This window comes from Squalius cephalus (genome assembly GCF_949319135.1).
Source record: "Squalius cephalus genome assembly, chromosome: 9".
Taxonomy (NCBI): Eukaryota; Metazoa; Chordata; class Actinopteri; order Cypriniformes; family Leuciscidae; genus Squalius; species Squalius cephalus.
Genome location: NC_137130.1, coordinates 39684460 through 39709335, shown reverse-complemented (window position 1 = coordinate 39709335; position 24876 = coordinate 39684460). Strand labels below are relative to the sequence as shown.

The following is a 24876-nucleotide window of genomic DNA, read 5'->3' as shown; positions in this document are numbered from 1 at the left end:
GTTTCTAGGGAAATAAATAGTAATAAGTGTGCTAACTGTGGAGATAAAGATCATGTCATCATGCACTGTTCCATATATGAATCTGACAGAAGAAACTTACATGACAAAGTAAGAGAAACAGGACAGGTGTGGGATCTAAAAGGGGTTTTGGGAACAGAAGGGGAGGAAGAAGGGGTAAGAGAGACCAGGAGGTATTTCACCTTTTTAAAATGCACTAGACTGAATAATAAAAGTGACGTGGTGATACACACTCTTGTACAGTAGGTTGCGGTATGCACCTTTAAAGAAGAAATTTCCTGCAGACAAAGCTTGTGAACGATTTGTCTTTGACTTTCTTTTCTTTTCTTTTTATATATTAGCACTTTGTATGTAAACTATTTAACCTGTAGTTAATACAAATATATTTCATTGAAACTAAAAAGTTCACCTGCCAAAAGTCTCAGAGATTGAGCTGAACTGAACACGGAGAAGTCTTCTGTGACCTATTTACTGTAAGTATGAACATTAAGATGCTTATGATTTAGGACAGATTTGACTTTAACCTTACTAACCTGATAATAATCAAAAATAGGTAAAAGGTGTTTAAAAATATGCACCATAAAACAATACATAAGCGCATATACATATACACACACACATACATATACACAAGGCACACATAAGAGATGATGAGACAAAACAATATTTTTATTGAGTTTAGCAGGGAATATTATATCATCTTCAAGCTCAGCACTTACTCAACCATAATCTGAACATGTTATTTCACTGACAGAAGCTCAGCTGTAGTATTAATGTAATAAAGAGAAAGTAAGAGACTCTATATAACATCTCAGCGTTTATGATTTATCATGCAGCTCAAAGCATTATGGGTAGAATCTCTCTACAATCTATCCTGATTCTTCAACACAGTTTCACTGATGATCGGATACCAACCCTAAACCCAGGATAGAGCGGTTGAGTGAATGTGGTCTGGACTGTGTGGATGAGGCTCATCGTGTCAGAGACGCTGTAGAAGGACAGAGTTCCTGCACTGTGATCCACATACACTCCTATTCTACTGTGATCCACACACACTCCTGTTCTACTGTGATCCACACACACTCCTGTTGTACTGTGATCCACACACACTCCTGTTCTACTGCTGATGGGCTTTACAGGGAGTTCAGTCTCTATGTTATTGTGTCTGAATGAGTAACTGGAGGAAGAGCAGGACAAACTCCAGGACTGATCATTACATCCAAACACACACTCATTACCCGATCCCTTCCTGCTGATGCTCTTATATGACACTGATATACACACATTAATCCCACTCCACTCAATCTCCCAGTAACAGCGTCCACACACACTCTCTCTACACAACACCTGAGGATTATATCCATCAAATCTGTCTGGATGATCAGGATACGACTGAAGCTTTGGGTAAGTGCAAGTAATCACTCTGTTCTTCTCAGACAGACGGAGGTATTTATTCACTGTGTTCAGATCCAGAGTGAGCTGATGGGAATCTGATGGAGATAAAACACATCAGAATCAGGAATTATGAATCTGTCTGATCTTTTAATGTATCTGAACTCTTCATGTTCAATATATCATCAGTGTCTCAGTACAGTTTACCAGATATCCTGAGCAAATCATCATTTACATGATCAACTCTAAAACACTTCTGTCATGTTTTCTTTCACTTCTCCAGGAAGAACATGAACACACTCAGTGAGTTTTTCTGTTTGTTTTCTCAGTGACTTACATTGTAGGAAGTCGTTCCTGGTCCTGGGAACAATGTTGGAGAAAGTGACTGTGGAGATCAACAGACATGAAGAGTGTGATTATCATGTCAAGAGAAAATGATCCCTGCATCCGTTCCTAAGACATTTCTAATATGATCTTCTACATGATCTGAGATGATGGAGGATCATTTCTGAGAGCAGAATCTCCAGGACTTTACCTCTGTCAGAGATCTTCTTCAGCTCCTCTTTGCAGAAATCCTCCAGTTTGTCTCTCAGCTGACGGACAGATTCTCTCACGCCATCAAAAGAGGAGAGAGAACTGAAGAGATTGTCATTTACGTCTGTAGATTCAGGAGGAGCTGAGAGAGACTGGAAACTCTAGAGAAAACAGAAATCAAAGCTCATCACCTCCACACTTCATCAATAACCTGCTCTACTGTCAGATTTGTGCGGCTCTTGTTGATCTTTAGTAACTCTCCTCAATCCAGCACTTTCACAGCATCAGCTTCATTCTTCTCATGTTCATTATGTGACATTAGAGACACAAGTTCTAGCGTTTGCCTTTTACACTATGTGTGAACTTCCTAGGAAATCAATTTAAGCTCAATATTAGCTTGAGAAATACATGATTTTAATTAGAAATACTGAAATCATAATTCCAAATTTAGTGTGTTTTGAAATTATATATTTAAAAAATAAATGTAATTAAAACATTTTTTTTTTTCCAGAAAACACGAAATTGATTCATTTAGATGTGGAAATAAAATCGAGAGGTCAGTAATATACCAACATCTCTCTCACATTAAATATGTTAAATAATAATATTATTATCCTGATCAAATGCATCAATCTCCATCTTAGCTATATTGCTATATTGACCCTGGATCACAAAACCAGTCACAAGTCGCACGGGTATATTTGTATGGGTCAAAATTATCGTCAGATTATCGTTCTTTTATGTCAAAAATCATTAGGCTATTAAGTAAAGATCATGTTCCATGAAGATATTTTGTAAATTTCCGACCATGAATATATATAACATTTATTTTTGTGAGTGAATGCATCACTATCGCGAACATACATGGGCAACTTTAAAGGCGATTTTCTCAATGTTTCGATTTTTTTTATTCCAGATTTTCAAATAATTGTATCTCGGTCAAATATTGTCCTATCCTAACAACCCATGCATCAAAGGAAAGCTTATTTATTCAGCTTTCAGATGATGTATACATCTCAATTTAAAAAAATTGACCCATGTGACTGGTTTTGTGGTCCAGGGTCACAAATAATTAATCTCCATATTAACTGTATTATATTGTGTAAATTGGACTCTAAAAAGTTTAATGACATTCTTTAATGGGAATGTCATTAAAGCCTTTGTTTTATTTACATAATTTAAGGGCAAAGTTTGCTAAATTCATATTTGTGTGATGAAAAGGCATTAATATGTGATATTTTTGTCTTTGTTAATTTAATTTACTATGAAATGTAAATACTAAACAATAATTTTATACATGCTTGGATTTGGGGTAATTTAACTTTTAATAAAGCCCTTTAAGGTTTATTGAAAAAATAATAGGCTACTGTTGCATTATTGAAAGTAAAGAAACAATACTGTTGTATTATAAAATGAAATAATATAACATTCCTCATTTTATTCTAAACATTATCCATTTATTTTTCGTTGAATACATCATGTGTCTAGAGATTGGCTTTATTTAAAAGCACACTGAATTAATTTTGACATGGAGTGAATACAGAGTGAGGTTTTTTATTAGTGATCGGGCAGCGAGTGATGAGGAGAGAGAAATGATCAACTAGAAATCTCAATAGAAGCAATAATCAGAAGGCCTTTTATTGTGGCCAGCCCTAAGGCACACCTGTGCAATAATCGTGCTGTCTAATCAGCATCTTGATATGCCACTCCTGTGAGGTGGATGGATTATCTCGACAAAGAAGAACACAGATTTAGACAGATTTGTGAACAATATTTGAGAGAAATAGGCCTTTTGTGTACTTAGAAAAAGTCTTAGATCTTTGAGTTCAGCTCATGAAAAATGGGGGCAAACACAAAAGTGCTACTTTTATAATTTTGTTCAGTGTATTAACAACTGACTATGTTGCAGTCAATGTATGATTATTTTTTTCCTCTGAGCTTTTTAGTTTTTCTAAAACCTGTAGCTGTAGTTTGCCTTTTTTGTCACTTAATATTCATCAATATTATTGATCTGCCTGCATTGACACCGTTGTCTGAGAACTGAACTGAGCTGGACGATGACATCACTGTTTTCTCCAGAGCGGCTGTATAGATAAATTAACTAAATAGATAACTAATGATTTTTACACTGGAAATTAATCAACACTGAACTCACTTAAGCTGGACAATGACACTATTTTCTTCTAGATCTGCTGTACAGCCAAAACTAACTTTGTTGCATTATTTTCCTGTAATCAATGTAAAGCGTCTTTGAAACAACCTGTATTGTAAAAAGCACTATAACAAATAAAGATGAATTGACTTGAAATAATTTTGTCAGATAAACACCTTCACTAAGTTTAGTGTTTTGATCATCCCTCATATTTTAAAATATTAAAAAATATATAAATCCTCATAAAAAAAAAATCCTCATAATTTGATGGTTTAAGCAAACTTGTAGGATTATTTAAAAAAAAAAAACTCCACACATCACTTTTGGCCACTACTGTATGTTTTGTGTGGTCAGTGCCACAATAGTGCTATTTCAGACCCTGGTTACTGTGGATTGATGAGCTCAAGTCATCACCGGTGCACTGCTACTTTTGCTTACTTTAATTTCTGCAGTTAGAGAATTGATTTGTAGAGTGGGAGACGCTATTACATTTCTTAAAGATCCGTTACAAAAAGAATACCTTGATGATCAAGCTTTTATCGTTTGATCAACTCCGTCATCATTTAACTCCAATACATTATGGGCCCTATTTTAACGATCTAAGCTCATGGTCTAAAGCACACGGCGCAAGTGCACTTAGAGCGTGTCTGAATCCACTTTTCCTAGTTTAACGACGGGAAAAATGGTCGGCACTCCCGGTGCATGGTCTAAAAGGGTCGTCCCTATTCTCTTAATGAGTAATGGGTGTGTTTTGGGCGTAATGTGCAACAGGGGCGGGGCTAAGGGGGCTTAAGGCCCAAATATTTTCTTGCCTTGTCTTTCTCATAGAGCAAACAATCAATCAGAAAAACAAATTTAAATAAGATTACAGCTGCCGCGATTACCTAATCATGAAAAGTGCATAAGATTACAGTTTTATTTATATTTTTCCCTTTGCATTAAAGGTACTTAGAACGTGCTTTTGCAGCGTTGAGCATTGTAGCCAATCACAGACATGTCTGTTGAACGCATCGGCCAAGAGTCGCTGTACTGAAGATGTGTTTTGCATGAGCTCTACACTTTCGCAAACCTGTAATTTATTATTGGCAATAAACTTAAGGTGCAACTAAGAGATTCACTGCAATGTATTTGATATTCTTGATGCTGGTCTGATGCACTCCGTTACGCACCACTCTGTTTGTTGTCAGGATGACAAAGTTCAGCGGTCTAGCTCATCAATGTCAGAATGATTAAAGAAGGCAGGGCTTACCGTTCACAGAAGGGTCTTAACAGTGAACGAATGCCTGGTAAAATGTAAGTATTTAAACATTTAATATTTGACAACTGTTTTACCATAGAAATGTTCAACTACGGTCAGTATCCGGTGAAAAAATTACTTTTTTTTATATAAAATTTTACCTTTTTGAATGAAAATATGCTATCATTTCCTTGATTCATTGTAGAGAGAATGTATGCATACTTAAAAATAAAATATTATTTGCTAACAGTTTAAATTATTTTACTAATACAATAAGCCTTTTAGTTTGGGCTAAAGCCCCAAATATCCACTGACCTTAGAACCGCCCCTGATGTGTAATAAACCAATCAGTCTCATCTCTCATTCCCTTTAAAAGCCATTTGCATTCGCACCATGGCAGATTCGCTGTTTATATGGAGGAATTTGCAAGCGGAAAAACTGAATGCTTCTCTAGCGAGGAATCGGATCTGCTCGTGCGCGAGGTTAAAGTGCGCAAGCAAACCATCTACGGGACAAAGTGTTCTCGCGTTGTGGACCCGCCTATAGGCGCATATTAGTAACTCACTCTTTAAATAACAAAAAATATATTGTCCTGTTCTTCTGGATCTCTGTTACCTGCAGGAAATGTATGTGATCAGGTGTGTGTGAAAGCTGCTCCAGCTCAGCGTCTCTCCTCCTCAGATCATTGATCTCCTGCTCCAGTCGCTCCAGTCGTTCTTCAGCTCGACTCACTGCAGTCTTTTCCTGATCTCTGATCCGCTGTGTCGCCTCAGAGCGGCTTCTCTCAATGGAGCGGATGAGCTCAGTGAAGATCCTCTCACTGTCCTCCACTGCTGTGTGTGCAGAGCGCTGTTAGGACACACATCACAATCACACAGTGAGCTTCAGTGAGTCCTGACTGAGACTTCTCAAACTTCTCTTCTTCTCCAGACTCACCTTATGAGACTCTACAGCCTCTCTCAGCTGCTGAAGATCTTTCTCTCTCTGCTGGATCCTCTGCTGGAACGACCTCTGTGTCTCCTTCAGCTGCTTCTGCAGCACAAACCAATAACACAGATGGCACTTTATACTGGCACTATATCATCATGTGAAGAGTTGAATCCAGTAACAGTAGAATTACAGTTTTTCTTGATTGCTTAAACACTATAACCAGGCTTTTGAACTAAAATTTCAAAACCATAACGCCATTTATCAAAAAGCACACCCATTTCACTAAACTATAAACACTATTCCCTGTTTTGACACATGAGTCAGATTTGTTGAACTGTCACTGCAAAACTCTACACACAAATCCCTTCATTTCTCATTGCTTAGACCATGTTGTCATTTAGAAAGCACAAGCATTCAAAATTGTTCACTCAAGTCAGCACAGCTTCAGCTCAGTTAGCACACAATTACCCAAGTGGAAACACTAAGAGTCAAAATTTAACACACATCAATCAGAACCTTCAATAGATATATACAGATGGTGCCCAACCAGAATGAGACTTTTACCGCCGCCGTTCCCGCGGCGGCAAAATTGGGATGTGTATTTGCTGCCTTTTACCGCTGAGTGGCGCTGTAATCACAGACTTTGAAAAGTGTCAGTTTATTCTCTTTATGACGTAATCTGCCGCGGCAGTAATCTGAGCTGAGGCCACAGATAAATTCAAGATAAATATTGTGGTTAAACGAATTCAAATTCATTTAATTTAAACAAAGTAGACACACGTTAACATTGTGTGCCCAGTTTTTCTATAATTTAGAAAGGCTATGTCAATAGGTTACTTGTCATTTACTTTGTGTTATTTTAATGTGTTTGTAGATTTATTAACTGAAACATAACAGTGAAATAAATTAAAATAATTTACCGTAAAATTAAAACATTTTCAGGACTTGCAGTTACTAACCGATGTTAGTCGGTTTAAGCATTCTTTGTTATATTCAGAATTAAATAGGCTTACATGTTGTTATGATTATTGAATTCTTTAATAAATAATCAACCACAATGCCTATTACTGCCGCAGCAAAAATAAACCAGTCGAATTTCAAAGTCGTTCGCGAAATTACTATACCGGGTGCCGCAAGTGACAGGGCAAAACAGCAGCAACTGCGGCATTTTAAAAGGTAAGTTTCCTATCTGTTTATTAAAAAAAAAAAAAAAAAACATGGCGCAAGATCTTGTAAAAAAAAAAACCGTTTTTCATTATTTGAACAAAAATGAGACTGATTGAATATGTAAAAATATAAACAAACAAAGCAGAGAATAAAACAAACTTTTAGGGAAAAAATATAGGCCTATTATGCTACAGCAGAATTGGTTAACATTAAGGAAAGCAAAATATGTAAAAATACATTTCAAACAAACTAAAACAAAACAAATTCGTGGCCGAGTGGTAGGCTATAACTTACGTTTCAATAATTCAGATGACACGGGTTCTAATCCCGAACAAACATAGGCTACTTTTTTATTATTAATGCAGAGAGATTTGATAGTTCTAAAATATTGCTACACCATATTGTTTTTTTCTCCTATAGCCTATATTAAATATTTTATATTTATAAAATAAAATTACCATTAATTTCCATTTTACATTAGGGACATTTTTTATCCAACAGAATGGCTGAATTAACATCTGCATAATAATAATAATAATAATAATAATAATAATAATAATAATAATAATAATAATAATAATAATAATAATAATAATAATAATAAATAAACAGCAAAAAAAAAAAGTGTTTTCTTGTAAAAACACTTTTTTTATAATTTTTTTCGAGACAGTAAATTGCCAATGTTAAAAAACATAAGCAAATAAAAAAAGAATATAACAAACTTTTAAAACAGAGAAAATAGTAGACCTAGGCTATTCAGACGATAGCTCTGTGGTCAATGCATTAACAATAGCCTCTCGGAGCTTCAAACGATCTGAGATCGAATCTCAGTGTAGCCGACAGTGTTTGTGTTTTTCCATTCTTGATGCTTAAATATGCATCTGTTTATTAAAGTCAATCATCTTGTTTAATTATCAATTTACAACATAAATTTGCTACATTCCAGTTGAGCCGCTGCAAAGACGACATATCTGATGAAGGAAGACTGTCAGCCGATTGCACCAGAAAATTAAGATGATGAAGCTCGTCTTGAATCTGCTAAAAAGAAATTTGTGTGTGAATCATTCACGAGATTGAGATGACTGACAGTGATACCCGGCCATAGCAACGGAAGACATTTTTCAAAACAGATCGAACAAATCAGAAAAATACTTTCAATACAGTATTGCTTTCAATTAAAAAATAAACAATGAAAATGTAAAAGAAAAAGAAAATTAATTAAGTTTGAAAACCCATCGCACATTTCAAGGTATGAATAAAGTGTCGAACAGTTTATTTATTTAAACAGGGTTGCATCGATAGAGTTTATTCCCTTTGTGATGCAAAATAAGAAACACAATCTTATTCTTGCAACATTTAAAATTTCTATTGTCAAAGAAATTGCAGCTAAATTAAAAAATTAAAACGGTACAAAACGAAAAAAGTTCAAAGCAACATAAATTAAGAACAGGCGTTTTTCTTTGTCTCTCTCGCTCTGGATAGTTTTTTAGTAAGTTTGGTCTCCCTCACTGCGCGCGGCGGGTCTCTCTCGAAATTAAGCATTTCAGCGTAAAAAAAACACCATACAGCTGATAATACTGTATATGTCGCTGTGTGTCATCCACACAAATCACGAAAGAAAAAACTGTAACAAATAGCTTTTGTTCCTTCAAAGATACAACATGCCTTGCTGAATTCACCTCACAATAAAACGAGGTGGTCGCGAATTAAAGAGCTCTGTATCTGCTAAATTGAAATTGTGTGTGGAAAACCTTTAAATACAATCAATAAAACTACAATATATAATTTAATAAGATATAAGGCCTACTGTACATAGGCTATGGACTTTTGGAGATTTTGAGATGAATCCTTAAAATAACTTTGCCTTTGCCTGCTCATCAGGCTGGCTCCGACACTCTCCATATGAAAGACGGAACATTAACACCTCTGTCCTGCACCCCCACGATAAAGCAACTATTGCCTTCTCCAAACCCCCCACAGGCTAGCTGAGTTTGCAAAACAAAACAAAGTGTTTGCCACTCGTCGTGGTTTGCCAAAACACTTCATTATAAACTTCAATATTTCATTCAAAACAATCTCAATACGCTTTGTGACATTTTGAAAAGCCGTGGATGCATTACTGCCACTGGAACCATGAACGCAAATACTGGTTCTGATTTTATTGTTTGTCGTTTAAACGTCATATATATATATATATATATATATATATATATATTGTTAAACGTATTGCACCCTTATACATTGTATTACGGTATTGACTACCTGTATTGTTTTATTTGGAGGTATATGGTTATGTACGTGATGACGTTACGTTTTACGTCACATGCTTCTAAGTTGAGAAAACTGAACTGATGTTATGTTCAAGTGAAGCTTGCTAAATAAAAATCCTGCCAAGAGGATAAACAGCACTGAACAGTTTTCGTTTGTTTTTCCTGCACGCGAGTGAGGGTGAATTGCGCACTCGGATGCTCAACAGGTTATGGGCCCAGGCACGGAAACAAACGAGCGTGAGTAAGACAGACGCGACGTATTACGCGTTCTATGAAGCTAGCGATGAAGCTAAAACTGAAGTGACATAAGAAGAAAAGTCGGCGAAAATGGCAAACAGAGTGGTAAACAGAGCGGTAGGAGTCCTAGCAACACAATCTTTGTTTGATGGATCCGAAGATAAATATGATCTTTGGGAAACGAGATTCTTAAGCTGTCTACACACTCTAAAGTTAAAAGAGACTATTTTGCACGAGCCCACTGATGCTAACGCAGAACAACTAGCCGAAGACAGACGGAAGAATGCTGATTGTTATGCTGAACTTGTAAGACTGATAGATGATAAAAGCCTATCACTGATAAGACATGAAGCTGCTGACGATGGCAGGAAAGCCCTTAAAATACTGAAAGAGCATTATTCAGGGAAAAGCAAGCCACGGATTATAAATATGTACACATCCTTAACTCAGCTACGCATGGCAGACAACGAGAGTGTTACTGACTACTTGATAAGAGCAGAAAACATCATCACAGCACTGAGAGATGCAGGTGAAGCCATGAGTGATGGATTAACCATAGCAATGATTCTCCGTGGATTACCAGATTTTTTCAAGCCGCTAGCCATCCACATAACACAGAATGAGGACGACGTTACGTTCACAGATTTTAAGAGAAGACTGCGGATTTATGAAGAGGCGGAAAAAATGAAAGGAACTGAATCCACAGATAATGTGATGAAGACACAGACAAGACAAGGAAAAGGTCCTGTCAGGTACCACACTAAAGAAAGAAAAGAGGAAGACACAAATGTGACATGTTACAAATGTGGAATAAAGGGACACAAAGCAAGAAAATGTTACAAGAGAGTGTGGTGCAATCATTGTAAAAATAGTACACACGCAGAGTTCCTGTGCAAGAAAAAGGGCGACCAAGATGGCGTCAGAAAGGTTACAGACAAACACGATAATGACCAAGATCATCTCTTCAAAGCTGAACACTCAGAAAAACCACAGAACAAAGTGAAGATGAAAGGCATCATGGTAGACGCTGGAGCGACATCTCATATTGTGAGCGACATCACAAAATTCAGAAGTTTTGATAGCTCATTTCAACCAGAGAACCATTCAGTGGAATTAGCCGACGGAACGAAGTGCAGTGGAATGGCGCAACAAAGAGGGACGGCAGTGATTTATCTAATAGATGACGCTGGAAAACAGCACACTGCACAGCTTCGGGACGCACTATACATGCCTTCATACCCACATGACATTTTCTCGGTAGCTAGAGCAACAAATGGAAGAGCAACAGTCATTTTCAAAAGAGGAGACAGCCACTTGATTACCAAAAACGGAAGCAGGTTTGATATCCATGAAAGTGGAAACTTGTACTATTTGCCAACACTAGAAGAGGGCGTTGACCAGTGCAAAGTGTGTCATGATTTACAAACCTGGCATGAAATTTTGGGACATTGTAACCATGAAGATGTACAGAAGCTACAAGGTGTAGTAAGAGGCATGGAGATAAAAGGATACAAAATGAGACAGGAACAGTTATGTGAAGTGTGTACAAAAGGAAAATTCACGCAGACAAGAAACAGGGAGCCAGACAGAAAGGCAAAGAAACCTCTTGAACTGATTCACACGGATCTGGCAGGTCCCATGCCAACACAGAGCAAAGAAGGACACAGATATGCACAGTCGTTCACCGATGACTATTCAGGTACTATGTTTGTGTACTTCTTGAAAACTAAAGGTGACACAATACAAGCTACTGAAAAGTTTTTAGCTGACATTGCACCTTTTGGAGAAATCAAGTGCATTCGTTCAGATAACGGCACTGAATTCATGAGTCGAGATTTCCAAACGCTGTTGACAAGGAATAAGATTAGACATGAAACATCTGCACCTTATTCGCCACATCAGAATGGCACAGCGGAGAGAGGATGGAGAACACTCTTTGATATGAGCAGATGCTTGCTGATTGAGAGTGAGCTACCAGACGAGTTGTGGAACTACGCAATGCAAACATCAGCCTACGTGAGAAATAGGTGTTACAGTAGACGTACAAAGAAAACACCATACGAGTTATTCACAGGCAAAAAGCCAGATGTTTCAAAAATGCAGAAATTCGGATCAATCTGTTTTGCGTACAAACAAGAGAAAAGCAAACTGGACTCAAGATGCGAACAAGGTGTTTTTATAGGCTACGACAAGAACAGCCCAGCCTATCTAGTGTACTATCCTAACACCGGAAAAGTCCAAAAACACAGATTGGTGAAGTTCACAACACAGACAACCAGTGAAAGAGAAAAACAAACATCTGAGACACACACAAGATATGAAAACATGGATCCAAATATCTTCAGCAGTGAAGTCAGTGCTGCCGATAATGTGGAGGATGAACCAGATAATGGTGTTCAAAATGATGTTTCAGAGACTTTGCCTGAACAGGCTGCTCCCAATCAGTCAGGTAGAGCTACAGAATCCGAGACCAGAAAGAACCCCCCAAGAACAAGGAAGAAGCCAGCTTATCTACAGGATTTTGAAACTGAGGATGCTGAAGACAAACTGCAAACATGCATAGATTTTTGCTACAGAGCAGTATGTGATATACCTCAAACCTATCAGGATGCCATAACATCAACGAAATCCAAGCAATGGAAGGATGCTATGGACAAAGAAATGCGATCATTGGAGGAGAACAAGACCTTCACCCTCACTAAATTACCACCAGGAAAACAACCAGTCGGAGGAAGATGGGTTTACGCACTTAAAAGAGACATTGACGGATCTGAAAAATACAAGGCAAGATTTGTGGCGAAAGGATACAGTCAGAAACAAGGGACTGACTATGATGAGACATTCTCACCCACAGCTGACATGACAAGTGTGCGAGTAGTTTTGCAGAAAGCAGCACAAGAGAACCTGATCTTGCACCAAATGGACGTTGAGACCGCTTACTTGCATGCACCTATAGATCATGAAATCTATATGGAACAACCGGAGGGTTATGAGCAAAAATCTGAAAAAGATGGAAAATTAGTATGCATGCTAAAGAAATCTCTCTATGGCCTTAAGCAATCTGGCAGAAACTGGAATGCTGTGTTACATGTATGTTTGACAGAGAACGGTTTTACACAGAACCCAGCTGACAATTGCGTGTACACTAAAGAAAAGCCAGATGACAAAGTAATCCTGATAGTATGGGTTGATGATTTAATCCTAGCTGCTAACAGTGAAAGTGTTCTGGAAAGTGTAAAAGAAATGCTTACACAAAGGTTCAAAATGAAAGACATGGGAAGGTTGAAACATTTCCTGGGCATAGATTTTGAACAAGCAGAGGGTCTAGTCAAAATGTCACAGGAAAGATATGTGAGAAGAATACTAGATCGTTTCGACATGCAGAACTGTAAATCTAGGGAAACTCCATGTGAACCAAAGCTTGATTTTACAGAAAATGCTGAAAAAATGAAAGAACCAAAGAAGTTCAGGGAGGCAGTAGGAAGTTTGATATACTTGTCCACTTGCACAAGACCAGATTTGAGTTTTGTCGTCAGTAAACTATCTCAGTATTTTGCTGAACCAACAGAACAGCACTGGAACACAGTAAAACATGTGTTCAGGTACCTTAAAGGTACAGCAGAACAGCAATTATGCTTCAGGAGAAATGAGACAGAGAGGCTAGGTCTGAGAGTGTATAGTGACGCTGACTGGGCATCTGATACGAAAGACAGACGTAGTACTTCAGGGTACTGTGTTAATCTGAGTGAAGAAAGTTCTTTGATCTCATGGAAAACCAGAAAACAACCGACAGTAGCATTATCTACTTGTGAAGCAGAATACATGTCTTTAGCATCAGCCATGCAGGAATGTATCTACCTAGAGCAGTTGCTTAAGGGTATGGACACATACAAATATGCACAAACAAAGGTGTACGAAGACAACCAAGGTACCATCGCACTAGCCAGAAACCCAATTTGTAGGCAAAGGTGCAAGCACATTGATATCAAATACCATTTCATAAGAGAAATTGTAAATGATGGCAAGGTTATCTTGGAATATTGTCCTACAGAGACAATGGTTGCTGACATAATGACAAAGCCAGCCACCAAGCAGAAGTTAAAGCGGTTTAGTCGGGACATGTTTGGAACATAAAAGTGTAAAAAATGTTTTGTATATACACTAAATTTATGTAAAGGAGAAATTTTTTTTTTTGATGTCTAATTTGTTGTTCTGAAAATACAATGAGCTAAGAGTGAGTGGGGGTGTTAAACGTATTGCACCCTTATACATTGTATTACGGTATTGACTACCTGTATTGTTTTATTTGGAGGTATATGGTTATGTACGTGATGACGTTACGTTTTACGTCACATGCTTCTAAGTTGAGAAAACTGAACTGATGTTATGTTCAAGTGAAGCTTGCTAAATAAAAATCCTGCCAAGAGGATAAACAGCACTGAACAGTTTTCGTTTGTTTTTCCTGCACGCGAGTGAGGGTGAATTGCGCACTCGGATGCTCAACATATATATATATATATATATATATATATATATTTTTTTTTTTTTTTTTTTTTCCAACAGAACTGCTTTTGAAATTACGATTGGAATCATTATAGGTTACAGAAGTAAAGTCATTGTATAATAGGCTATTTGTTCCTTAGTGTAAAATGGAAATGCATGGTGATTTTATTTTGTAAATAGGCTATAAGCAAAAAACTATGTTTTAGAACTAGACAAATCTCTCTGCATCAACAATAGACTATAAAATGCATTAATAGGCTAATATAAAAATATCAGTAATTCAAGTTAGTTCGGGATTCGAAACCGTGTCATCTAAATGATCGTAACGTAAGTTCAACCACTCGGCCACGATTCACTCGTTGCGACATGGCCTAACGTTCCAGAGTGTGTTCGCTCACACGAGCGAGAAGCGCTCTTCATTCAAATGAACGCGCCGCCGCGTTTGTCGAACACTAATTCAACATGCCAGAAAAAAACCTGGCTTTGGAACAATGCATAGCGCCACTCGTCGTCGTGTGCCAAAAAATTTACAATAATTTAGTTTAATTTATTTCAGTGTTAATGTTTGAGTTAAAAAAATCCTCTACAAATTAAATTAACACAAAGTCGGCTACAAGAGTCCTTTATAGGCTAAGTAAAAAGCAAAGGGCTTACAGTCTTAATATTTAGGCTACTTTGCTTAAATTCGATACATTTATTTTCAGTAGGGCCTAATAAATTTGTAGGGATGTAATTTGAGTATGCTTCACCAACGCTATGTATTCAATTAAAGTTCCAAGAGGTCTGGTATATATTTCCTTCCCAGCTGACACAAAAAATCACAACTTGTGCTTGCTGCGAACGCAAGTTATTTAAGGTGTCTCAACTGTACACAGTCTACCATACAGTGTGAATTCGTTACAAGGTTTTATTTAATTAAATTAATGTGCAGCAATTTGTACAAATAGAGTCTATAGGCCTACTATACTGTTGTAGCCATTAAATAATCTCATTTAGTATCATATTTGTTTTACAAATACACATCCTGCTTGTTGCACGCACACATATTATGTCAAAAAAACAAAATATTATGTTGAAATAACATTATTATTAATAATACATCTTTTAGAATATTTGATTAAATGCTGATTGTTGCGCTTGTTCAATTTAATAAAATTAAAACTTTAATTGTGATAATTAAAATAATTGAAAATTAAATATTTAGTGGCCAAGTTTTGCTAATTTAGGCTATTATATAGGCTAGTATATGCCTATTGCCTATATTAAGTAGGTCATATTAAGACAAGGCATATATTAAGTTATTTTAGCTGTTATGAGAAAAATAAATCTAACGAAATCTAAAATCTAAATCTAATAAATCTAAAAAAAAATTCTAACGCCAATTCAACATGTCAGAATAAAACGTGATTTTTGAACAATGCGTAACGCCACTCGGCCTGGTGTGCCAAAACACTACATTTTAAACTTCAATGTTTAATTCAAAACAATCTCAAAACGCGTTGTGACATTTTTTTAAAGCAGTAGCCTAGCCTATACATTAAGGGCATTGGAACCAGGATCTTAACTAAAACCCGTTCCGCGTAATCTCTGAAAAATTATACCACACTACTCCATGTATTATTTTTTTAAGGACTGCTTTTGAAATCACTATAAATTACTATGCAATTGTATCGCTCACGAGAGCTCTTCATTTATCTAATTCCTCAATAGAATAGTAAAAATATTCAGCGTCATTGCTCCTAATATCGTCTCTATTTTTAACTTTTGATTCTATTTTTTTCAGTTCTAAAATTGATTCTATCTTTGGTTCTATTCTGTTGTAGCATAATAGGCCTATTTATATATATGAAAAATATGCCTATCAGGCTTAGGGTTTTATATTTAACCCACTTACATTTTAAAATACGGCTATTGCTGCTGTTTTGCACAATGTCCCTTTGCGCCACCTGGCGGTCATTTCGGGAACGACTTTGAAATGCGGCTGGTTTATTTTCGCCGCGGTGATTTCGCCGCGGCGGCTGGCGCGGCGGTAATAGGCATTCTGGTTGGGTACCATCTGTAAAAGGGCCCAAATCAGTTTATTGCGTTTTGGAACAATGGATCCAGAAAGACATGAAGGAGGAGGGATAAGAATGAGGAGGAGGAAGGGCAAGGACAAGAAGACAAGCAGTCTCAGATGAAATTCAAGCCACTCTAGTTGCCCATGTCTTTATCAATGGTATGACTATGAGGGAGGCTTGGCTACGAGTAAGGCCAAATTTGAGTCACTTTACCGTCGCCTCGAGAACCTTCAGGGAGGTGTGATGGCAAACAAAATTCTATCACTGAATAAGAGACAAACATTTCCAATAGTCTTTGATGAGGTTTATTTTCTTGCAAGAAAAGGCCAGCAGTCGTACAGTCACACTGTGTGGCTGCAGAGTGTGACAGTGAAGGAGGGCATCCTTTCTCCTTTATAGTCTTGACTCCCAGAATGTTATCTTTCTAGGCCGATGATGGTATTTCAACCATATGTGGAACATTCTTAGACGTGTTCATCATATTGTATCCTTGAATGGAGGCCCTCCGGTTACATCCCAACACTCTTTACCATTCCAATACAATTCGAATTCCATATTAGAATATGGTTTGTGTGTGCTCTTTTACTGTCATATGTTGGTCACACACATCTTACTGTAAGTAAATATAAAAAAAAAATTAGAGGAGAGAGTAAAAAAAAAAAAGTAAAAAAAAATAGTAAAACAGGAAAAAAAAATGTTTTTGTGTGTGTGTGTGTTTTCTGTGTATGAATAAAAATGTGCCAATGTATCCACTGGTTGTGTCTTTTGTGTTCATCATGTGAAAAGGTTTGTGAGGGGGGGGGACCACAAGCAACATAACTTACCAGTTTTGGAAATGTTGTTTTGAAATTATTGCACCAGTGTGTTAGACTATGTTGTAGTGTGTGTGATTTTGAGGGCTTGTGTGTCCTGTCTGAGGGCAAAGTTTGGTTTTCCAGCAAGAGTGAATGGTTTTGAGTGTAGAGCTTCATTTTGACCTGAAAATATGATGTTTGGGGAATTGGGTGAGACGTTATGGATTTGTGTTTATAGTTTTGAGAATACGAGGCATAGTTTCAAGAAATGTGTTTAAGCAATCGAGAAAAACTGTAATAACCAATGGCTGGAGGTTCAAACTCCTGAAGGGATGATTGATCAGTTTTACCACCATTGTATGAATTTACATGAAGCATGAGGCCTGTTTAACACAGCAAGCATAAGTATCATATAAGTGAAACTGACTCAGATGTAAAGATTCACAATGACAGTGTTTCTGCTGAATAACAGACCTGCGGCTCTATATAGTTCAAATGGACTGAGTCAGATTTACTGAACAGAAACTCTTTTCGCCTGTCGCTGCATTTAACTTGCGTTATTCTTGACAGAGATGTATTTTGTCAAACAACGGTTAAACATTTTTCCATTATTTTATGTTGCTTATTTAAAGCTTGTTTTACAAAAGTTTGTGTTGATAAATGTTTATTATCACCATATTTTCTGTTAAGTTAAATGTGGAGCACAAATACACTCAGCAGGGAAAGTCCACTTGCAGCTTCTGTTCACTTCTGTGACGTCTGCAGTGTGAATGATGTTTTCTGATCATATGGTGCCAATATAAATAGTGTCAGCATTATTTAATTGGTGTGTAGTTTCATACCTGTTTCTCTGTCCTCTGTGCTGCAGCTGATACAGTGTCGTGGTTTTTATGATCGTCCATCGTACACAGCACACATATAAACTTCTGGTCAGTGCGACAGAAAACCTCAAGGAGTTTATCATGTGTTTGGCAGATCATCTCCTGCAGTCGTCCAGTGGCATCCGTCACTTTATGTGGCTTACGGGAGAAATATTCCTCATGACGGTCAAAATGAGTTTGACAGTAAGACTCCAGACACACCAGACAGGACTTGACGGCTTTGTATTTTCTTCCAGTACAGATGTCACACTGCACATCTCCAGCTCCAGCGTAACAGTCAGCAGGAAGTTTAGTCTTCTTCAGTTTCTCCACCAGTTCAGCCAGCATGGTGTTTTTAGCTAAAGCAGGTCTTGGACTGAAGGTCTGTCTGCACTGAGGGCAGCTGTAGACTCTCATCTGATCCTCCTGATCCCAGCAGCCTGTAATACAGATCTTACAGTAACTGTGTCCACAGGGAATGGCCACTGGATCCTTCAGGAGATCCAGACACACTGAACACAGGAACTCATCCTGAGAAATTCTGGCTTCTGCCATTTTACTGCATGAATACTGAGACACAAACACACAACAGCTCAACTGCACTTTAGTTTCTCTTTCACGAACTCTTCCTGCTTCCTGGTTCTGTGTTTGAGTGACGTGTGCAAAACAGATTTATCAAGTCTATAAACCCTCATAAAGACTCATTCCTGCTGATTCTACAACAGTAAATGCAAAAAGTTTCACTGTAAACCCTAATGCTCAAAATAATTAATTGATTTGAGAAGGGTAAAATTTAAATTAAACAAATTAGTTATATTTTATATGTATTTAGAACTTTATTTTTCTTCTGAGTTTACAAAACTTGTAAGTAACACACTGTAAGTAATCTGAATTGTTTAATTGTTTAAAGTTTTATGAACTTGTTTCTTTGAATTTAGACAAACTTATATATAACTGAAACTGGGCTGGGATTTCTATTACTCAGAATTGTGCAAGATTAATGTTAAGTGGGAGATGTAGTAGTGTTTAATGATTTGCTATGCTAATTTAGAAGAGTTTCTGTTATGTGGTGTTTTTTAGGGGGTTTCTATCAGTGGAGCATGAGTTTGGTTTGAGAACAGATATACAGTTATATGTTATATATTGTTGTACTCATTCAACAATTGATATGCTAAAAAAAAAAATCTGCCAGTTCTGCTAACTTAAACTTTTAATTTCTTAACTTAACATTTTTTATGTGACCGATTACCTCATTTTGAGTTCCCTTTCAAACTGCATCAAGACCCTGTGGGAACGGCCCCGCACTAGCTTCTGTGTCCTCAGCAAGCTCTGTCTGTGATACTGTTTCTGTCTATTTAGTGTTGTATTGGCATTGCCATTTCATTATATATATATATATATATATATATATATATAATTTATAGAATAAGAATAAGATTTTTAGAATAATTTACAGTTTTTCTCGATTGTTTACACACATTTTCTGAAAGCATGCCTCATATTCTCAAAACTCTACACACAAATCCAAAAAAACACACACACAATGGGCAAAACCCCTCAATTCTCCAGCAAAATGAAACTTTACATTCAAAACAATGTTATTTCTTCTCAAAATGGTATTTTGTTTTCAAATGACACACACAAACCATCATATGAATAGACATTTATAAGAACCAGTTGAACACTGATGTGCTCAGTGTAAAACACTATGATGAATGGAAAACACTTCTTCTCCAGTCATCATAATGACTTAGGCCTTTTTTTGTTCAGTGTTACACTTACTACAGACAGTACATACATAAGTGTGTTGTAAAATATTTGAGAATATTGTTTTTATACTCAGAACACAAATACACGGTAACAAATATATTTTATTTTTCTCACAAAAACAATGTACACAGTGTACATCCCAACCAACACAAAGTTGTACATACAGTGGTCTACATACAAAACAACAGAAGAATTGACTGTATACAGTTACAGTAAAAAAAAAAAAAAAAAAAAATGTTGGCATCCATTGCTCATTGAAGAGCTCACCTGTTGAAGAGCTCACCTGTTGAAGAGCTCACCAGTCACCTTTTATGCTAAAGCTCTGATTGCTAATTGTAAAACTGTGTGACGGGTGTTTGCCCATGTGAAGAGTCAGTGTGCATATTTGAATGGCAGTGTGTTCCTTGTGAAAACAAGAGATTTTCTGCATGAAAATTGTGCCAAAAGCAGAGAATTGTGTGTAGTGTTTTGAAAAAGGTGTGTTTTAGAACTGCAATTTGAGTGTAAAGCAGGAATTGTGCTTGTAGTTTAGCAGAATTGGTTCAGGGGGTTGGTGAATGAGTTACATGTTGTGGTTACTGTGTCTCAAGTACCAGCATCTGTGTGTAACAATTGAGAAAAACTGTAAACAGATTACAGATTGCACAAAATAAAGCATCTCGGCTTGTTCTAAACTGTTCTTTCAGAACAAGTATTAGGGACATGCACAATCAGTTAGCATGGCTTCATGTAAGAAGCATAATTAATTATTCTCTTATTAAATTCTTAAAAAAATATAATTATTACAAAAGCACCTGAAATTATTTATAAAAGATTGACTTTCTTCAGTGACATTCATACTTATTCCACTCGCCAATCAAGTGAAGGGCGTTTCTTGTTACCTGCCTGTCGAACAAATCAATTTCAAAGAACATCATGTTATAGAGCAATGGTGGCATGGAACTCGCTCCCGTTGTTTTTGGTCTCAGAGAGTCACAATGTTAGTTTTTCCAAAAGATTGAGACTGTATTTATTTACTTTAATTTTAATTTACTTTAATTTAGTAACTGTAATTATGTAATTAATAATGACTGTATAATGAGCTATGGCAATTGAAATGTGATTTTTATATTTTATATTATACCCAGAGAGTGGTAATATTTTGTACATAGAAGAGCTTATATTGTTATATTGTTATGTTGTTATGTTTAGTCTTTATGTGTTGTGCTGTGTGTGTGTGTGTGTGCTGTGTGTGTGTGTGTGTGTGTGTGTGTGTGTGCGTGTGCGAGTTAGACGATTTAGATGATGTTGTGTGCACTTCTGTATTTTGTCTTCATTGTTGTACAGCTTTGATGTTAATATTTTGTTAAGAATTGTTAAGACCCCAGGAAGAATAGCTGCTGCTTAATGGAGTAGCTAATGGGGATCTAAATAATAAACAATAAACAATATATATATATATATATATATATATATTATGGTGAACAAGCAGCAGTTTAAGAAGTGTGCTTTCCCTGCCCTTGTTTCCTTACGGGTGGAGATACACACAATCTTTGTGTTGCTTGTTTGGAAATGGATCATGCCCAGTCAGTTCTCGAGGGGGCTGACAGTGAGCATTGCCATTGTGAGAAGCTGTCCGTGAGGACTCTCCACTCCCGCCAATCATTCTTTGAGGAGGACGCTTCGGCTCTCGTTCCTCATGGTTCGGGTCCCGGGTCTCGGCACCAGTGCTACAATTATCCAGTTCTGAGGATCTGGATGTTGTAAGCATTGATGCAGGGGATATTGAGGATTTACCACCTCATACTCCTGCTTATGAGGAGCTTATGGAGGTTGTGACTCGTGCTGTAGCTAAATATCGATTGGCCAGCCAAAAAACAGGAAGAACAAAAGAAAAACCTGCTGGATAAACGTTTCTTACCATCCAGATCACAGCCTCCTCAATGGGGACTGACGTTTTTTCCCGATCTCTACACTGAGGTGTTGAAATCGTAGAAGAAACCAGTCTCATATCGTGTTTTCAGCCCTCAAACCTCAAACTATAGTAATATCACAGTTCTGAAACAGAATGTTTATGTGACGATGCCTCGGGCTGAAGAGATGCTTGCGAGCTATCTCTCTCCTGAGTCTGTATTATCACTAAAGTCCCTACCCACCAAGCCTCTCAAAGCTACATTGACGCTGGTGGGTAAAACGTATTTGGCCGCAGCATGCTTGCATACAGTGTCTATATTGCAAGCATATCAGGCTGACATGCTAAGGGACCTAGATGAAAGTGAGGAAGTAACCGGTGATGCAATTCGAGAATTCCGTCACGCTACAGATTTGTCTCGTATGGACGCTCCGCTCTCGCCTTCTGCCCTCTTCAGCAATTCAGTAAATAATGTTGTCGAGAGGTTTCAGGAGGCGGAGAAACAAGCAGCGACATTTAAAAAATTTCGTCCTCGCTGATGGTCCCACAGAGTGCAACAAAAGCAAAGCGACTTGGACTCCTCCACAATCAGGGAGGTCTGGTTGGCGGTCGCAGTTGAAACCTTCAAAAGATAGACAAGATCTGGGGACTGTCATCATCTCGAAGAAGGCTTTGACTAAGAAGTAGTCTTGACGCAGAGGTCATCAGACTTCTGAGGGCAGTCCCCTCCGGGCAGAAACAGATTCCACCTCATTACACGGTGCCCGTTTCTCTTCGCCGCCCTCTAGGTCTGCTGTGCTGCCAGTTCGGTTGTTCCCTGCCGGTTCGCCGCTTCAGGGCACTGAGGTGGCTGTTCGACCAATACCAGAGGCCAGTCTTGAGAGGCTGGTCCTCTTAGCAGATTTTCTGGCAGTTTGGAAAATATTGCCAAATATATCTCATTGGGTCCTGCTCACAATAGAAAAGAGTTACAGAATAAAGTTTGGTTCTCGACCGCACAGATTTCTAGTGGTCCTCCCTACGGTGGTGGACCCCGAGCAGGCTCTGGTTATGGAGCAAAAAGTACAGAATCTTCTGTGAAAGGAGGCTATAGGAAGGCTTCCTCTTCCCAGCAGGGAGTCAGGGTTTTACAGCCGTTACTTCATTGTTCCAAAGAAGGATGGAGGGCTGTGTCCTATTCTAGACCTGCATCAACTAAACCGCAGGGTTCAGAAACTTAAGTTCAAAATGCTTACAATCAAACAGATCGTGTCACAGATTCAGTTGAAGGATGCGTACTTTCATGTAGCCATCCATCCTCATCACAGGAAGTTCCTTAGGTTCGCTTTCAGGGGCGAAGCCTACCAATATCGGGTGCTTCACTTCAGCCTAGGTTTATCATCCTGCACTTTCACGAAATGCGTGGATGCAGCTCTGGCTCCACTGAGACTCCAGGGCATTTGCATGTTGAATTATATCGAAGACTGGTTGATTTTAGCTCAGTCTGAGCAGATGGCTGTAATTAATGTCTCTCAGGGCAGTATATATAAAGTTGAGGCTGAGGCCTGGGGAATGGAGCCTTCACCCCAAGGCAGTGAAGCTCCTATGGGAGAAATTCGGTCAAGTACAAGTAGATCTATTTGCATCTTCAGAGACGACTCACTGTCCCATGTGGTTCTCCCTCACGCATCCAGCTCCCCTGGCTACACTTGTATGCTTTTCCTCCGATATCTCTGCTCCCGGGAGTTCTGGAGAGGGTTCACCGGGTACGGGGCCCGTCTACTATTAGTAGCCCTGTACTGGCCGGCCCGAGTTTGGTTCTCAGACCTGGTGTCCCTTCTAGATGGCTCTCCGATGGAGATTCCGATCAGGAGGGACCTATTGTCCCATGCAGGGTGCACAATTTATCACCCTCGCCCGTAGTTGTGGAAACTGTGGGCCTGGCCCCTGAGGGCATCATTAGGGAGAGATCCTCTCATTTCTCGTTTTCTTCATGGCACTCTGAGACTGAGGCCTTCACTGCGCACTAGAGCATTGGCTTGGGATTTGGCCTTTGTGCTTGAAGGCCTGACTTTGGCTCCCTTCGAGCCTATTGAAGAGGCTTCAAAAAAGTTTGTGCATTGTGTCCTTCAGTTGAGCTTTTGACCCTTGACTTTTTTTGTATGATTTCTTCTGGCTGCCATAACTATGTTTATCAGGCACATTTACTATGGTTAAGAAAATGTTGATATTGGCTTCTGATAATATGTGGTCTGATTCACTGATCTCATCGAGTTTCTAATCTCTGATTGTAAAGATGATGTGTTATTAACTTTACATTATTTCTGACAGAAACCCTGATAAACTACAGCATGAGGTCCAGCAAATATCCACTGTAGACATTAGATATGTATATTGTGTCTGATGATATTTTTTTTCTGATGTGAATGGTGTAGATACGGTATCAGACGGATATTCCACTGGGGATAATGAATGTTTGACAGGTGTTATCATCAGAAGTTGAGTCAGCTGCGAGGTTGTGAAGAAACTCTATGAAGAGTTGTGTGGCTTGTTCTTTTTCAGAGAGATGACATTTGAGGACACTTCTAGTAGAGAGGAACTGTGTGATTTGCAACACCACCATCAGAAGGTTATTGATGCACTACAAACCATTGAGACATGAATAACCATGTGTAACATTGATCTACTGATGAATGAGTTCCCTTTTTGAAGCCATTGTCAGTGCAATCTATATACACATATTTTATTCAAAATTTATATGGATCATTTTGCATGTTTGAATTTTTTGACAGTCTTTAGAGAGCAGAGTTTCTGAGAGAGAGTGTGTGGTTGAATGGATGTGGATGGCCAAAATGACTAGAATTACTTGCAGCATCCTTACATTTCTGTGTTTCATGAGACTACAGCTTGTGGACCTCACTAAACCAAGGACTTTCCTTCTTGATGCCACGGTCTAACCCTCAGGACATGCTGGCACTTCTATTGAGATAGTCGTCGAAAGACAGCTGGAGAAAGGGCCAGAAGCAGAGTATGGTCACTCAAATGTCCTGCACAAGTCATGCTTGGGAAGGTGGTTTGGGTC

At 38.0% G+C, this 24876-nt stretch overlaps 1 protein-coding gene across 2 annotated transcripts; it reads right to left on the bottom strand.

The window, feature by feature from the left end:
- Positions 1 to 357: 357 nt before the first annotated feature.
- LOC307164952 (tripartite motif-containing protein 16-like) lies at positions 358 to 18794 on the bottom strand. Of its 2 annotated transcripts, XM_079882188.1 has the most exons (7): positions 18137 to 18794; positions 6270 to 6365; positions 5949 to 6182; positions 1946 to 2105; positions 1748 to 1795; positions 1140 to 1508; positions 358 to 1084 (listed from the first exon to the last, which is right to left on the bottom strand). In XM_079882188.1, exons 1-7 carry the CDS (start codon positions 18707 to 18709, stop codon positions 1050 to 1052), a joined length of 1515 nt encoding a protein of 504 aa, XP_079738314.1. In that variant the 5' UTR covers positions 18710 to 18794; the 3' UTR covers positions 358 to 1049. The 2 variants fall into 2 exon arrangements, with proteins under 2 accessions (XP_079738314.1, XP_079738313.1); XM_079882187.1 differs by having other exon boundaries at positions 671 to 1508.
- Between the last annotated feature and the right edge of the window lie 6082 nt (positions 18795 to 24876).

Coding starts and splice junctions, on each gene's coding strand:
- LOC307164952 (XM_079882187.1), bottom strand. CDS start 18,709: ATGGCAGAAGCCAGAATTTCTCAGGATGAGTTCCTGTGTTCAGTGTGT. Junction 6,366..18,136: donor CACAGAGGACAGAGAAACAG/GTATGAAACTAC, acceptor TTTGTGCTGCAG/AAGCAGCTGAAGGAGACACA. Junction 1,796..1,945: donor GAAGAAGATCTCTGACAGAG/GTAAAGTCCTGG, acceptor TGATCTCCACAG/TCACTTTCTCCAACATTGTT.